Below are 19548 nucleotides of genomic sequence, written 5' to 3'. Positions count from 1 at the left end.
TGGCTGATCATCCAAATTCAGTACCCGGTCCCTGCTTTCTCCCCATATCCCTTGATCCCTTTAGCCTTAAGAAATATATCCAACTCCTTCTTGAATATATTTAATGAACTGGCCTCAACTGCCTTCTGTGGTAGAGAATTCCACAGGTTCACCACTCTCTGGGTGAAGAAATTCCTCCTCATCTCAGTCCTAAATGGCTTACCCCTTATCCTTAGACTGTGACCCCTGGTTCTGGACTCTCCCGCCATCGGGCACATCCTTCCTGCATCTAGTCTGTCTAGTCCTGTTAGAATTTTATAAGTTTCAATGAGATCCCCTCTCATTCTTCTAAACTCGAGTGAATATAAGCCTGATCGACCCAATCTCTCCTCATACGTCATTCCTGCCATCCCAGGTATCAGTCTGGTGAATCTTCGCTGCACTTCCTTCATGGCAAGAACATCCTTCCTCAGATAAGGCGACCAAAACTGCACAGAATACTCAAGGTGTGGTCTCACCAAGGCCCTGTACAACTGCAGCAAATCATCCTTGCTCCGGTACTCGAATCCTCTCGCTATGAAGGCCAACATACCATTTGCCTACTTAACCTCCTGCTGCACCTGCATGCTTACCTTCAGCGACTGGTTCACAAGGACACCCAGGTCTCGTTGCACTTCCCTTTTTCCCACTGTTGGAGGGGCAGTACTGAGGGTGCGTAGCACTGTCAGAGGGGCAGTACTGAGGGAGCGCTGCACTGCCGGAGGGGCAGTACTGAGGGAGCGCTGCACTGTTGGAGGGGCAGTACTGAGGGAGCGCTGCACTGTCGAAGGGGCAGTACTGAGGGAGCGCTATACTGTCAGAGGGGCAGTACTGAGGGAGCGCTGCGCTGTCGAAGGGGCACTCCTGAGGGAGAACCACACTGTCGGAGGGGCAGTACTGAGGGAGAGCCGTACTGTCGGAGGGGCAATACTGAGGGAGCGCTGCACTGTTGGAGGGGCAGTACTGAGGGAGCGCCGCACTGTCGGAGGGCCAGTACTGAGGGAGCACTGCACTGTCGGAGGAGCAGTACTGAGGGAGCACCGCACTGTCGAAGGGGCAGTACTGAGGGAGTGCTGCACTGTCAGAGGGGCAGTACTGAGGGAGCGCTGCACTGTCGGAGGGGCAGCACTAAGGGAGCGCTGCACTGTCGGAGGGGCAGTACTGAGGGAGCACCGCACTGTCGGAGGGGCAGTACTGAGGGAGCACTGCACTGTTGGAGGGGCAGCACTGAGGGAACGCTGCACTGTCGGAGGGGCAGTACTGAGGGAGCGCTGCACTGTCGGAGGGGCAGTACTGAGGGAGTGCTGCACTGTCGGAGGGGCAGTACTGAGGGAGCGCTGCACTGTCGGAGGGGCAGTACTGCGGGAGCGCTGCACTGTCGGAGGGGCAATACTGAGGGAGCGCTGCACTGTCGGAGGGGCAGTACTGAGGGAGTGCTGCACTGTCGGAGGGGCAGTACTGAGGGAGCGCTGCACTGTCGGAGGGGCAGTACTGAGGGAGCGCTGCACTGTCGGAGGGGCAATACTGAGGGAGCACCGCACTGTCGGAGGGGCAGTACTGAGGGAGTGCTGCACTGTCGGAGGGGCAATACTGAGGGAGTGCTGCACTGTCGGAGGGGCAGTACTGAGGGAGCGCTGCACTGTCGGAGGGGCAATACTGAGGGAGCACCGCACTGTCGGAGGGGCAGTACTGAGGGAGCGCTGCACTGTCGGAGGGGCAGTACCGATGGAGCGCTGCTCTGTCGAAGTTGCTGTCTTTCGGAGGAGACGTTAAATCGAAACCTTGTCTGCCTCTTGCCCCAGTTCAGGTATGAAGAATATAGAGTTTAGCATCTTTTCCATCTGTGACATGTGACATGCCCTACCTACCATTGGGAGATCAGCAACTTCTCACGGTTCAGCTGCCCAAGTCTCTGTTCTAGAAGCCAGCCAAGCAAGGGTTAACATCTTGCAGCAGCAATTAGCAAAACAAAATAAAATCCCGATGGACTAAATCCTTTTAATAATAATCAGGCCTGTACTGCCGAGTAATCAAGGAACAGGCAGCAAGCATTTGCATACAATCTCCACACCAAGTTTCTCCCGATTGCTCGGAGTTCAGAGTTGTCATTGGCTGAGTTCCAATGCAGTGTTTTACAACCAATTTGCGAGGCAGCGACATCAAATAATCATCGTCCTAATTTTATACTTCAATGAGCTCTATTTGTCATCTCATTTACAGTAATTGGAGCGACTCAGACTCCCAGCCATCTGTTCCCAGCACACAGCTCTGGGATTGAGTGATTGATGCCCACAGATTCTGAGGCTGAGGTCACCTCCTTCAGAACCCGGGCCAGCTTCAGTGGGGAAGGGGCTGTGCACTCCTGATCACTGCGGTCTGCAGTCAGCACCGAGCCTGGGCTTAGGCTCCACATTAATGACTGACCTCCTGAATCGATCACATACTTGAAGGGGAAAACCGTTTGCAGGGCTCCGGGGAGGGAGCAGGGAAGCGAGATTGATTGGACAGTTCTTCCGAAGAGCCGGCACATGACGCTGGTCTAAATGGCCTCCTTCTGTGCTGCATTAATCAATGATTTGCGTATTTCTACTTACAATCGGAGTACCGCGTCTCCCGAAGCAGTGATTGGCTTGTGAGGTGTGAGTTGTGCTGGTATTAGTGTTTTCATCATCAGTGTATTTAAAAACTATAATATTTCAAATATCATATTCCTTTAACTCGTTGCAGAAGCTAGCTGTCTCTCTGGGAGCACGAGTGTGCTGTCAATCTGGGCCAGGAACGCATCCAGTCCTGATGGAAGTTAAACTGAGGCCCCATCCGCTCTCTCAGGTGGATATAAAAGCACTATTTCGAAGCAGAACAGGGGAGTTATCCTGAGGCTGTGAAACACGCTATAGAAATACGAGTTCTTATACAGTTTTCTTTTATTTCACCGGCTGCGTGTCGGCATGGTAACAGGAATCTCACCCTCACCGGCGGCCAGTGAGAAACACCATGGGTCCAATCAACACAACTTACCACGCACAGACCGCCCAATCAACACAACTTACCATGCCCAGGCCGCCCAATCTACACAACTTACCACGCCCAGACAGCCCAATCAACACAAACCCCCAAATCAACACTAACCCCCCAAATCAACACTAACCCCCAAATCAACACTAAACACCCAAATCAACACCAACCCCCAAATAAACACTAAACCCCCAAATCAACACTAACCCCCAAATCAACACTAAACCCCCAAATGAATACTAAACCCCCAAATCAACACTAACCCCCAAAACAACACTAACCCCCAAATCAACACTAAACCCCAAACCAACACTAAACCCCCAAAACAACACAAACCCCCAAAGCAACACTAAACCCCCAAATCAACACTAACCCCCAAATCAACACTAAACCCCATAACAACACTAACCCCCAAATCAAAAATATACCCCCAAATCAACACTAAACCCCAAATCAACACTAAACCCCAAATGAACACTAACCCCCAAATCAACAATAACCTCCAAATCAACACTAAACTCCCAAATCAAAACCAACCGCCTAAATCAACACTGAACCCCAAATCAACACTAAACCCCAAATCAACACTAAACCCCAAATCAACACTAAACCTCAAATCAACACTAACCCACAAATCAACACTAACCCCCAAATCAACAATAACCTCCAAATCAACACTAAACTCCCAAATCAACACCAACCCCCTAAATCAACACTAAACCCCAAAGCAACACTAAACCCCAAATCAACACTAAACCCCAAATCAACACTAAACCCCAAATCAACACTAACCCACAAATCAACACTTAACCCCAAATCAACACTAAACCCCAAATCAACACTAAACCCCAAATCAACACAAACCCCCAAATCAACACAAAACTCAAAAATCAACACTAAACCCCAAATCAAAACTAATCCCCACAACCCAACACTAAACCCCCAAATCAACACTAAACCCCAAATCAACACTAAACCCCAAATCAACACGAAACCCCAAATCAACATGAAATCCCAAATCAACAATAAACCCCAAATCAACACTAAACCTCAAATCAACACTAAACCCCCAAAGCAACACTAAGCCCCAGATCAACACTAAACCCCCAAATCAACACTAAACCCCAAATCAACACTAAACCCCAAAACATCACTAAACCCCAAATCAAAACTAAACTCAAATCAACACTAAACCCACATATCAACACTAACCCCAAATCAACACTAAACCCCAAATCAACTTTTAACCACAAATCAACACTAACTCCCAAATAAACACTAAACCCCCAAATCAACACTAAACCCCAAATCAACACTATACCCCCAAATCAACACTAACCCCCAAATAAACACTAAATCCCCAAATCAACAATAACACCCAAGTCAACACTAAACCCCAATTCAACACTCAACTCCAAATCAACACTAAACCCCCAAATCAACACTAAACCTCTACTCAACACAAAACCCCAAATCAATACTAATCCCCCAAATCAACACTAAGCCCCAGATCAACACTAAACACCAAATCAACACAAACCCCAAATCAACGCTAACCCCCAAATCAACACTAAACCCCAAATCAACACTAAACCTCAAATCAACACTAAACCCCAAATCAACGCTAACCCCCCAAATCAGCAATAACATCCAAATCAACACTAATCTCCCAAATCAACACCAACCCCCTAATCAACACTAAACCCCAAATCAACATTAAACCCCAAATCAACACTAAACCCAAATCAACACTAAACCCCAAATCAACAATAACACCCAAGTCAACACGAAACCCCAATTCAACACTTAACCCCAAATCAACACTAAACCCCAAATCAACACTAAACCTCAAATCAACACTAAACCTCAAATCAACACTAAACCCCAAATCAACACTAAACCCCCAAATCAACACTAAGCCCCAGATCAACACTAAACCGCCAAATCAACACTAAACCCCAAATCAACACTAAACCCCAAAACATCACTAAACCCCAAATCAACACTAAACTCAAATCAACACTAAACCCCCAAATCAACACTAAACCCCAAATCAGCACTAAACCCCAAATCAACACTAAACCACAAATCAACACTAATCCCCAAATCAACACTAAACCCCCAAATCAACACTAATCCCCAAATCAACACTATACCCCCAAATCAACACTAACCTCCCAAATCAACACTAAATCCCCAAATCAACAATAACACCCGAGTCAACACTAAACCCCAATTCAACACTCAACTCCAAATCAACACTGAACCCCCAAATCAACACTAAACCTCAACTCAACACTAAACCCCAAATCAATACTAAACCCCCAAATCAACACTAAGCCCAGATCAACACTAAACACCAAATCAACACAAACCCCAAATCAACACTAACCCCCAAATCAACACTAACCTCAAATCAACACTAAACCCCAAATCAACACTAAACCCCAAATCAACACTAAACCTCAAATCAACACTAAACCCCAAATCAACGCTAAACCCCCAAATCAACACCAAACCCCAAATCAACACTAAACCCCAAATGAACACTAACCCCCAAATCAACAATAACCTCCAAATCAACACTAAACTCCCAAATCAACAACAACCCCCTAATCAACACTAAACCCCAAATCAACATTAAACCCCAAATCAACACTAAACACAAATCAACACTAAACCCCAAATCAACAATAACACCCAAGTCAACAAGAAACCCCAATTCAACACTTAACCCCAAATCAACACTAAACCCGAAATCAACACTAAACCTCAACTCAACACTAAACCCCAAATCAATACTAAACCCCCAAATCAACACTAAGCCCCAGATCAACACTAAACACCAAATCAACACAAACCCCAAATCAACACTAAGCCCCAAATCAACACTAACCCCAAATCAACACGAACCCCAAATGAACACTAACCCCCAAATCAACAATAACCTCCAAATCAATACTAAACTCCCAAATCAAAACCAACCCCCTAAATCAACACTAAACCCCAAATCAACACTAAACCCCAAAGCAACACTAAACCCCAAATCAACACTAAACACCAAATCAACACTAAACCCCAAATCAACACTAACCCACAAATCAACACTTAACCGCAAATCAACACGAAACCCCAAATCAACACTAAACCCCAAATCAACACAAACCCCCAAATCAACACAATACACTAAAGTCAACGCTAAACCCCAAATCAACACTAAACACCAAATCAACACTAACCCCCCAAATCAACACTAAACACCAAATCAACACTAAACCCCAAATCAACACTAAACCTCAAATCAACACTAAACCGCAAATCAACACTAAATATCAAATCAAAACTAATCCCCACAACCCAAAACTAACCCCCAAATTAACACTAACGACAAAAACAACACTAAACCCCCAAATCAACACTAAACCCCAAATCCACACTAAACCCCAAATCAACACGAAACCACAAATCAACATGAAATCCCAAATCAACACTAAACCCCAAATCAATGCTAAACCCCAAATCAACACTAAACCCAAAATCAACACTAGAACCCAAATCAACATTAAACCCCAAATCAAAGCTAAACTCCAAATCAACACTAACCACCCAAATCAACACTAAACCCCCAAATCAACATTAAACCCCAAATCAACACTAACCCCCAAATCAAAACAAAACCCCCAAATCAACATTAAACCCCAAATCAACACTAACCCCAAATCAACAGAAAACCCAAAAATCAACACTAAACTCGAAATCAACACTAACCCCCAAATCAACACTAAACACCCAAATCAACATTCAACCCCAAATTAGCACTAACCCCCAAATCAACACCACACCCAAAAATCAAGAATAAACCCCAAATCAACACTAAACATCAAATCAACACTAAACCCCAAATCAACACTAAACCCCCAAATCAACACTAAGCCCCAGATCAACACTAACCCCAAATCAACACTAATCCCCAAATCAACACTAAACCCCAAATCAACACTAAACCTCAAATCAACACTAAACCCGAAATCAACGCTAAACCCACAAATCAACACTAAACCCCAAATCAACACTAAACCCCAAATGAACACTAACCCCCAAATCAACAATAACCTCCAAATCAACACTAAACTCCCAAATCAACACCAACCCCCTAATCAACACTAAACCCCAAATCAACATTAAACCCCAAATCAACACTAAACCCAAATCAACACTAAACCCCAAATCAACAATAACACCCAAGTCAACACGAAACCCCAGTTCAACACTTAACCCCAAATCAACACTAAACCCCAATTCAAAACTTAACCCCAAATCAACACTAAGCCCCAGATCAACACTAAACACCAAATCAACACAAACCCCAAATCAACACTTAGCCCCAAATCAACACTAACCCCAAATCAACACTAACCCCCAAATCAACACTAAACCCCCAAATCAACACTAAACCCCAAACCAACACTAAACCGCAAATGAACACTAACCCCCAAATCAACAATAACCTCCAAATCAACACTAAACTCCCAAATCAAAAGCAACCCCCTAAATCAACACTAAACCCCAAATCAACACTAAACCCCAAATCAACACTAAAACCCAAATCAACACTAAACCCCAAATCAACACTAACCCACAAATCAACACCAACCCCCAAATCAACAATAACCTCCAAATCAACACTAAACTCCCAAATCAACACCAACCCCCTAAATCAACACCAAACACCAAATCAACACAAACCCCAAATCAACACTTAGCCCCAAATCAACACTAACCCCAAATCAACACTAACCCCCAAATCAACACTAAACCCCCAAATCAACACTAAACCCCAAACCAACACTAAACCGCAAATGAACACTAACCCCCAAATCAACAATAACCTCCAAATCAACACTAAACTCCCAAATCAAAACCAACCCCCTAAATCAACACTAAACCCCAAATCAACACTAAACCCCAAATCAACACTAAAACCCAAATCAACACTAAACCCCAAATCAACACTAACCCACAAATCAACACCATCCCCCAAATCAACAATAACCTCCAAATCAACACTAAACTCCCAAATCAACACCAACCCCCTAAATCAACACCAAACCCCAAAGCAACACTAAACCCCAAAGCAACACTAAACCCCAAATCAACACTAAACCACAAAATCAACACTAACCCACAAATCAACACTTAACCTCCAAATCAACACTAAACTCCCAAATCAAAACCAACCCCCTAAATCAACACTAAACCCCAAATCAACACTAAACCCCAAAGCAACACTAAACCCCAAATCAACACTAAACCCCAAATCAACACTAAACCCCAAATCAACACTAACACACAAATCAACACTTAACCCCAAATCAACACAAAACCCCAAATCAACACAAACCCCCAAATCAACACAAAACCCTAAAATCAACACTAAACCCCAAATCAACACTAAACACCAAATCAACACTAACCCCCCAAATCAACACTAAACACCCAAATCAACATTAAACCCCAAATCAACACTAACCCCCAAATCAACACAAAACCCAAAAATCAACACTAAACCTCAAATCAACACTAAACCGCAAATCAACACTAAATCTCAAATCAAAACTAATCCACACAACCCAAAACTAACCCCCAAATTAACACTAACCCCAAAATCAACACTAAACCCACAAATCAACACTAAACCCCAAATCCACACTAAGCCCCAAATCACCACGAAACCACAAATCAACATGAAACCCCAAATCAACACTAAACCCCAAATCAATGCTAAAACCCAAAACAACACTAAACCCAAAATCAACACTAGAACCCAAATCAACATTAAACCCCAAATCAAAGCTAAACTCCAAATAAACACTAACCACCCAAATCAAAACAAAACCCCCAAATCAACATTAAACCCCAAATCAACACTAACCCCAAATCAACAGAAAACCCAAAAATCAACACTATCTCCAAATCAACACTATACCCCGAATCAACACTAACCCACAAATCAACACAAAACCCAAAAATCAACAATAAAAACCAAATCAACAGTAAACTCCAAATCAACACTAACCCCCCAAATCAACACTAAACCCCCAAATCAACACTAAACCCCAAATCTACACTAAACCCCAAATCAACACTAAACCACAAATCAACACTAACCCCCAAATCAACACTAAACCCCCAAACCAACACTAAACCCCAAATCAACACTATACCCCCAAATCAACACTAACCACCCAAATCAACACTAAATCCCCAAATCAACAATAACACCCAAGTCAACACTAAACCCCAATTCAACACTCAACTCCAAATCAACACTAAACCCCCAAATCAACACTAAACCTCAACTCAACACTAAACCCCAAATCAATACTAAACCCCCAAATCAACACTAAGCCCCAGATCAACACTAAACACCAAATCAACACAAACCCCAAATCAACACTAACCCCCAAATCAACACTAACCCCAAATCAACACTAATCCCCAAATCAACACTAAACCCCAAATCAACACTAAACCTCAAACCAACACTAAACCCCAAATCAACGCTAAACCCCCAAATCAACACTAAACCCCAAATCAACACTAAACCCCAAATGAACACTAACCCCCAAATCAACAATAACCTCCAAATCAACACTAAACTCCCAAATCAACACCAACCCCCTAATCAACACTAAACCCCAAATCAACATTAAACCCCAAATCAACACTAAACCCAAATCAACACTAAACCCCAAATCAACAATAACACCCAAGTCAACACGAAACCCCAATTCAACACTTAACCCCAAATCAGCACTAAACCCCAAATCAACACTAAACCTCAACTCAACACTAAACCCCAAATCAATACTAAACCCCCAAATCAACACTAAGCCCCAGATCAACACTAAACACCAAATCAACACAAACCCCAAATCAACACTTAGCCCCAAATCAACACTAACCCCAAATCAACACTAACCCCCAAATCAACTCTAAACTCCCAAATCAACACTAAACCCCAAATCAACACTAAACCCCAAATGAACACTAACCCCCAAATCAACAATAACCACCAAATCAACACTAAACACCCAAATCAAAACCAACCCCATAAATCAATACTAAACCCCAAATCAACACTAAACCCCAAATCAACACTAAAACCCAAATCAACACTAAACCCCAAATCAACACTAACCCACAAATCAACACTAACCCCCAAATCAACAATAACCTCCAAATCAACACTGAACTCCCAAATCAACACCAACCCCCTAAATCAACACTAAACCCCAAAGCAACACTAAACCCCATATCAAAACTAAACCCCAAATCAACACTAAACCCCAAAATCAATACTAACCCGCAAATCAACACTTAAACCCAAATCATCACTAAACCCGAAATCAACACTAAACCCCAAATCAAAACAAAACCCCAAAATCAACACTAAACTCCAAATCAACACTAAACTCCAAATCAACACTAACCCCCCAAATCAACACAAAACCCAAAAATCAAATCTAAACCCCAAATCAACACTAAACCCCAAATCAACACTAACCCCCAAATCAACACAAAACCCTAAAATCAACACTAAACCCCAAATCAACACTAAACTCCAAATCAACACTAACCCCCCAAATCAACACTAAACAACTAAATCAACATTAAACCCCAAATCAACACTAACCCCAAAATCAACACAAAACCCAAAAATCAAAACTAAACCTCAAATCAACACCAAGCCGCAAATCAACACTAAAGCCCAAATCAAAACTAATCCCCACAACCCAAGACTAACCCCCAAATCAACACTAACCCCGAAATCAACACTAAACCCCCAAATCAACACTAAACCCCAAATCAACACTAAACCCCAAATCAACACGAAACCCCAAATCAACATAAAATCCCAAATCAACACGAAACCCCAAATCAATGCTAAACCCCAAATCAACACTAGACCCAAAATCAACACTAGAACCCAAATCAACATTAAACCCCAAATCAAAGCTAAACTCCAAATCAACACTAACCACCGAAATCAACACTAAACCCCCAAAACAACATTAAATCCCAAATCAACACTAACCCCCAAATCAACACAAAACCCCCAAATCAACATTAAACCCCAAATCAACACTAAACCCAAAATCAACAGAAAACCCAAAAATCAACATCAAACTCCAAATCAACGCTAAACCCCAAATCAACGCTAACCCACAAATCAACACAAAACCCAAAAATCAACAATAAAAACCAAATCAACACGAAAGTCCAAATCAACACTAACCCCCCAAATCAACACTAAACACCCAAATCAACATTAAACCCCAAATCAACACTAACCCCCAAATCAACACTGAACCCCAAATCAACACTAAACCCCACAATCAACACTAAGCCCCAGATCAACACTAAACCCCCAAATCAACACTAAACCCCAAATCAAAACTAAACCCCAAAACATCACTAAACCCCAAATCAACACTAAACTCAAATCAACACTAAACCCTCAAATCAACACTAAACCCCAAATCAACACTAAACCCCAAATCAACACTATACCACAAATCAACACTAACCCCCAAATCAACACTAAACCCCCAAATCAACACTAAACCCCAAATCAACACTATACCCCCAAGTCAACGCTAACCTCGCAAATCAACACTAAATCCCCAAATCAACAATAACACCCGAGTCAACACTAAACCCCAATTCAACACTCAACTCCATATCAACACTAAACCCCCAAATCAACATTAAACCTCAACTCAACACTAAACCCCAAATCAATACTAAACCCCCAAATCAACACTAAGCCCCAGATCAACACTAAACACCAAATCAACACAAACCCCAAAAAACACTAACCCCCAAATCAACAATAACCTCCAAATCAACACTAAACTCCCAAATCAAAACCAACCCCCGAATTCAACACTAAACCCCAAATCAACACTAAACCCCAAATCAACACTAAAACCCAAATCAACACTAAACCCCAAATCAACACTAACCCACAAATCAACACTAACCCCCAAATCAACAATAACCTCCAAATCAACACTAAACTCCCAAATCAACACCAACCCCCTAAATCAACACTAAACCCCAAAGCAACACAAAACCCCATATCAACACTAAACCCCAAATCAACACTAAACCCCAAAATCAATACTAACCCACAAATCAACACTTAACCCCAAATCAACACTAAACCCCAAATCAACACTAAACCCCAAATCAACACAAAACCCCAAAATCAACTCTAAACTCCAAATCAACACTAAACTCCAAATCAACACTAACCCCCCAAATCAACACAAAACCCAAAAATCAAATCTAAACCCCAAATCAACACTAAACCCCAAATCAACACTAACCCCCAAATCAATACAAAACCCTAAAATCAACACTAAACCCCAAATCAACACTAAACTCCAAATCAACACTAACCCCCCAAATCAACACTAAGCACCTAAATCAACATTAAACCCCAAATCAACACTAACCCCAAAATCAACACAAAACCCAAAAATCAAAACTAAACCTCAAATCAACACTAAACCGCAAATCAACACTAAAGCCCAAATCAAAACTAATCCCCACAACCCAAAACTAACTCCCAAATCAACACTAACCCCGAAATCAACACGAAACCCCCAAATCAACACGAAACCCCAAATCAACACGAAACCCCAAATCAACATAAAATCCCAAATCAACACTAAACCCCAAATCAATGCTAAACCCCAAATCAACACTAGACCCAAAATCAACACTACAACCCTAATCAACATTAAACCCCAAATCAAAGCTAAACTCCAAATCAACACTAACCACCCAAATCAACACTAAACCCCCAAAACAACATTAAACCCCAAATCAACACTAAACCCCAAATCAACACAAAACCCAAAAATCAACATCAAACTCCAAATCAACACTAAACCCCAATTCAACGCTAACCCACAAATCAACACAAAACCCAAAAATCAACGAAAAAAAACAAATCAACACTAAAGTCCAAATCAACACTCACCCCCCAAATCAACACTAAACACCCAAATCAACATTAAACCCCAAATCAACACTAACCCCCAAATCAACACTAAGCCCCAGATCAACACTAAACCCCCAAATCAACACTAAACCCCAAATCAACACTAACCCCCAAATCAACACAAAACCCCCAAAGCAACATTAAACCCCAAATCAACACTAAACCCCAAATCAACACTAACCCCCAAATCAACACAAAACCCCCAAATCAACATTAAACCCCAAATCAACACTAAACCCCAAATCAACAGAAAACCCAAAAATCAACATCAAACTCCAAATCAACACTAAACCCCAAATCAACGCTAACCAACAAATCAACACAAAACCCAAAAATCAACAATAAAAACCAAATCAACACTAAAGTCCAAATCAACACTAACCCCCCAAATCAACACTAAACACCCAAATCAGCATTAAACCCCAAATCAACACTAACCCCCAAATCAACACAAAACCCAAAAATCAACAATAAACCCCAAATCAACACTAAACCTCAAATCAACACAAAACCCCAAATCAACACTAAACCCCCAAATCAACACTAAGCCCCAGATCAATACTAAACCCCCAAAGCAACACTAAACCCCAAATCAACACTAAACCCCAAAACATCACTAAACCCCAAATCAACACTAACCCCCCAAATCAACACTAAACACCGAAATCAACATTAAACCCCAAATCAACACTAACCCCAAAATCAACACAAAACCCAAAAATCAAAACTAAACCTCAAATCAACACCAAGCCGCAAATCAACACCAAGCCGCAAATCAACACTAAAGCCCAAATCAAAACTAATCCCCACAACACAAGACTAACCCCCAAATCAACACTAACCCCGAAATCAACACTAAACCCCCAAATCAACACTAAACCCCAAATCAACACTAAACCCCAAATCAACACGAAACCCCAAATCAACATAAAATCCCAAATCAACACAAAACCCCAAATCAATGCTAAACCCCAAATCAACACTAGACCCAAAATCAACACTAGAACCCAAATCAACATTAAACCCCAAATCAAAGCTAAACTCCAAATCAACACTAACCACCCAAATCAACACTAAACCCCCAAAACAACATTAAACCCCAAATCAACACTAACCCCCAAATCAACACAAAACCCCCAAATCAACATTAAACCCCAAATCAACACTAAACCCGAAATCAACAGAAAACCCAAAAATCAACATCAAACTCCAAATCAACGCTAAACCCCAAATCAACGCTAACCCACAAATCAACACAAAACCCAAAAATCAACAATAAAAACCAAATCAACACTAAAGTCCAAATCAACACTAACCCCCCAAATCAACACTAAACACCCAAATCAACATTAAACCCCAAATCAACACTAACCCCCAAATCAACACTAAACCCCAAATCAACACTAAACCCCAAAATCAACACTAAGCCCCAGATCAACACTAAACCCCCAAATCAACAATAAACCCCAAATCAAAACTAAACCCCAAAACATCACTAAACGCCAAATCAACACTAAACTCAAATCAACACTAAACCCTCAAATCAACACTAAACCCCAAATCAACACTAAACCCCAAATCAACACTATACCACAAATCAACACTAACCCCCAAATCAACACTAAACCCCCAAATCACCACTAAACCCCAAATCAACACTATACCCCCAAGTCAACACTAACCTCGCAAATCAACACTAAATCCCCAAATCAACAATAACACCCGAGTCAACACTAAACCCCAATTCAACACTCAACTCCATATCAACACTAAACCCCCAAATCAACATTAAACCTCAACTCAACACTAAACCCCAAAAAAATACTAAACCCCTAAATCAACACTAAGCCCCAGATCAACACTAAACACCAAATCAACACAAACCCCAAATCAACACTAACCCCCAAATCAACAATAACCTCCAAATCAACACTAAACTCCCAAATCAAAACCAACCCCCGAATTCAACACAAAACCCCAAATCAACACTAAACCCCAAATCAACACTAAAACCCAAATCAACACTAAACCCCAAATCAACACTAACCCACAAATCAACACTAACCCCCAAATCAACAATAACCTCCAAATCAACACTAAACTCCCAAATCAACACCAACCCCCTAAATCAACACTAAACCCCAAAGCAACACAAAACCCCATATCAACACTAAACCCCAAATCAACACTAAACCCCAAAATCAATACTAACCCACAAATCAACACTTAACCCCAAATCAACACTAAACCCCAAATCAACACTAAACCCCAAATCAACACAAAACCCCAAAATCAACTCTAAACTCCAAATCAACACTAAACTCCAAATCAACACTAACCCCCCAAATCAACACAAAACCCAAAAATCAAATCTAAACCCCAAATCAACACTAAACCCCAAATCAACACTAACCCCCAAATCAATACAAAACCCTAAAATCAACACTAAACCCCAAATCAAAACTAAACTCCAAATCAACACTAACCCCCCAAATCAACACTAAACACCTAAATCAACATTAAACCCCAAATCAACACTAACCCCAAAATCAACACAAAACCCAAAAATCAAAACTAAACCTCAAATCAACACTAAACCGCAAATCAACACTAAAGCCCAAATCAAAACTAATCCCCACAACCCAAAACTAACTCCCAAATCAACACTAACCCCGAAATCAACACTAAACCCCCAAATCAACACTAAACCCCAAATCAACACGAAACCCCAAATCAACATAAAATCCCAAATCAACACTAAACCCCAAATCAATGCTAAACCCCAAATCAACACTAGACCCAAAATCAACACTACAACCCTAATCAACATTAAACCCCAAATCAAAGCTAAACTCCAAATTAACACTAACCACCCAAATCAACACTAAACCCCCAAAACAACATTAAACCCCAAATCAACACTAAACCCCAAATCAACACAAAACCCAAAAATCAACATCAAACTCCAAATCAACACTAAACCCCAAATCAACGCTAACCCACAAATCAACACAAAACCCAAAAATCAACGAAAAAAAACAAATCAACACTAAAGTCCAAATCAACACTCACCCCCCAAATCAACACTAAACACCCAAATCAACATTAAACCCCAAATCAACACTAACCCCCAAATCAACACTAAGCCCCAGATCAACACTAAACCCCCAAATCAACACTAAACCCCAAATCAACACTAACCCCCAAATCAACACAAAACCCCCAAATCAACATTAAACCCCAAATCAACACTAAACCCCAAATCAACACTAACCCCCAAATCAACACAAAACCCCCAAATCAACATTAAACCCCAAATCAACACTAAACCCCAAATCAACAGAAAACCCAAAAATCAACATCAAACTCCAAATCAACACTAAAACCCAAATCAACGCTAACCAACAAATCAACACAAAACCCAAAAATCAACAATAAAAACCAAATCAACACTAAAGTCCAAATCAACACTAACCCCCCAAATCAACACTAAACACCCAAATCAACATTAAACCCCAAATCAACACTAACCCCCAAATCAACACAAAACCCAAAAATCAACAATAAACCCCAAATCAACACTAAACCTCAAATCAACACAAAACCCAAAATCAACACTAAACCCCCAAATCAACACTAAGCCCCAGATCAACACTAAACCCCCAAAGCAACACTAAACCCCAAATCAACACTAAACCCCAAAACATCACTAAACCCCAAATCAACACTAAACTCAAATCAACACTAAACCCCCAAATCAACACTAAACCCCAAATCAACACTAAACCCCAAATCAACACTATACCACAAATCAACACTAACCCCCAAATCAACATTAAACCCCCAAATCAACACTAAACCCCAAATCAACACTATACCCCCAAATCAACACTAACCTCCCAAATCAACACTAAATCCCCAAATCAACAATAACACCCGAGTCAACACTAAACCCCAATTCAACACTCAACTCCAAATCAACACTAAACCCCCAAATCAACATTAAACCTCAACTCAACACTAAACACCAAATCAATACTAAACCCCCAAATCAACACTAAGCCCCAGATCAACACTAAACACCAAATCAACACAAACCCCAAATCAACACTAACCCCCAAATCAACACTAACCTCAAATCAACACTAACCCCCAAATCAAAACTAAACCCCAAATCAACACTAAACCTCAAATCAACACTAAACCCCAAATCAATGCTAAACCCCAAATCAACACTAAACCCCAAATCAACACTATCCCCCAAATCAACACAAAACCCTAAAATCAACACTAAACCCCAAATCAACACTAAACTCCAAATCAACACTAACCCCTCAAATCAACACTAAACACCTAAATCAACATTAAACCCCAAATCAACACTAACCCCCAAATCAACACATAAACCAAAAATCAACATTAAACCTCAAATCAACACTAAACCGCATATCAACACTAAAGCCCAAATCAAAACTAATCCCTACAACCCAAAACTAACCCCCAAATCAACACTAACCCCGAAATCAACACTAAACCAACAAATCAACACTAAACCCCAAATCAACACTAAACCCCAAATCAACACGAAACCCCAAATCAACATAAAATCCCAAATCAACACTAAACCCCAAATCAATGCTAAACCCCAAATCAACACTAGACCCAAAATCAACACTAGAACCCAAATCAACATTAAACCCCAAATCAAAGCTAAACTCCAAATCAACACTAACCACCCAAATCAACACTAAACCCCCAAAACAACATTAAACCCCAAATCAACACTAACCCCCAAATCAACACAAAACCCCCAAATCAACATTAAACCCCAAATCAACACTAAACCCCAAATCAACAGAAAACCCAAAAATCAACATCAAACTCCAAATCAACACTAAACCCCAAATCAACACTAACCCACAAATCAACACAAAACCCAAAAATCAACAATAAAAACCAAATCAACACTAAACTCCAAATCAACACTAACCCCCCCAAATCAACACTAAACAACCAAATCAACATTAAACCCCAAATCAACACTAAACCCCAAATCAACACAAAACCCAAAAATCAACAATAAACCCCAAATCAACACGGAATCTCAAATCAACACTAAACCCCAAATCAACACTAAACCCCCAAATCAACACTAAGCCCCAAATCAACACGAAACCCCAAAAATCACTAAACCCCAAATCAACACTAAACTCAAATCAACACTAAACCCCCAAATCAACCCTAAACCCCAAATTAACACTAAACCCCAAATCAACACTAAACCACAAATCAACACTAACCCCCAAATCAACACTAAACCCCCAAATCAACACTAAACCCCAAATCAACACTATACCCCCAAATCAACACTAACATCCCAAATCAACACTAAATCCCCAAATCAACAATAACACCCGAGTCAACACTAAACCCCAATTCAACAATCAACTCCAACTCAACACTAAACCCCCAATCAATACTAAACCCCCAAATCAACACTAAGCCCCAGATCAACACTAAACACCAAATCAACACAAACACCAAATCAACACTAACCCCCAAATCAACACTAACCTCAAATCAACACTAAACCCCAAATCAACACTAAACCCCAAATCAACACTAAACCTCAAATCAACACTAAACCCCAAATCAACGCTAAACCCCCAAATCAACACTAAACCCCAAATCAACACTAAACCCCAAATGAACACTAACCCACAAATCAACACTTAACCCCAAATCAACACTAAACCCCAAATCAACACCAAACCCCAAAATCAATACTAACCCACAAATCAACACTTAACCCCAAATCAACACTAAACCCCAAATCAACACTAAACCACATCTCAACACAAAACCCCAAAATCAACTCTAACCTCCAAATCAACACTAAACTCCAAACCAACACTAACACCCCAAATCAACACAAAACCCAAAAATCAAATCTAAACCCCAAATCAACACCAACCCCAAATCAACACTAACCCCCAAATCAACCCAAAACCCTAAAATCAACACTAAACCCCAAATCAACACTAAACTCCAAATCAACACTAACCCCCCAAATCAACACTAAACACCAAAATCAACATTAAACACCAAATCAACACTAACCCCCAAATCAAAACAAAACCCAAAAATCAACACTAACCCCCAAATCAACACTAACATCGAAATCAACACTAAACCAACAAATCAACACTAAACCCCAAATCAACACTAAACCCCAAATCAACACTAAACCCCAAATCAACACTAACCCCCAAATCAACACAAAACCCCCAAATCAACATTAAACCCCAAATCAACACTAAACCCCAAATCAACAGAAAACCCAAAAATCAACATCAAACTCCAAATCAACACTAAACCCCAAATCAACGCTAACCAACAAATCAACACAAAACCCAAAAATCAACAATAAAAACCAAATC

General features: G+C 41.1%; 1 protein-coding gene across 1 annotated transcript in view; it reads left to right on the top strand.

The window, feature by feature from the left end:
• LOC147120758 (uncharacterized) overlaps positions 1–2466 on the top strand; it is a gene marked incomplete at its 5' end in the record, with an annotated part of 84014 nt that extends 81548 nt beyond the window's left edge. Inside the window, one exon of the mRNA XM_085984257.1 lies at positions 2314–2466. Within this exon, the coding sequence (XP_085840383.1) occupies positions 2314–2466 (153 nt within the window). The remainder of the gene's footprint in view (positions 1–2313) is intronic.
• Between the last annotated feature and the right edge of the window lie 17082 nt (positions 2467–19548).

Source organism: Somniosus microcephalus, chromosome 4 (genome assembly GCF_052327205.1).
Source record: "Somniosus microcephalus isolate GS21.2 chromosome 4, FLI_Smic_1.0, whole genome shotgun sequence".
NCBI lineage: Eukaryota > Metazoa > Chordata > Chondrichthyes > Squaliformes > Somniosidae > Somniosus > Somniosus microcephalus.
Note: the sequence above shows the minus strand (reverse complement) of the source record. Positions and strands in the feature narration are given on the sequence as shown.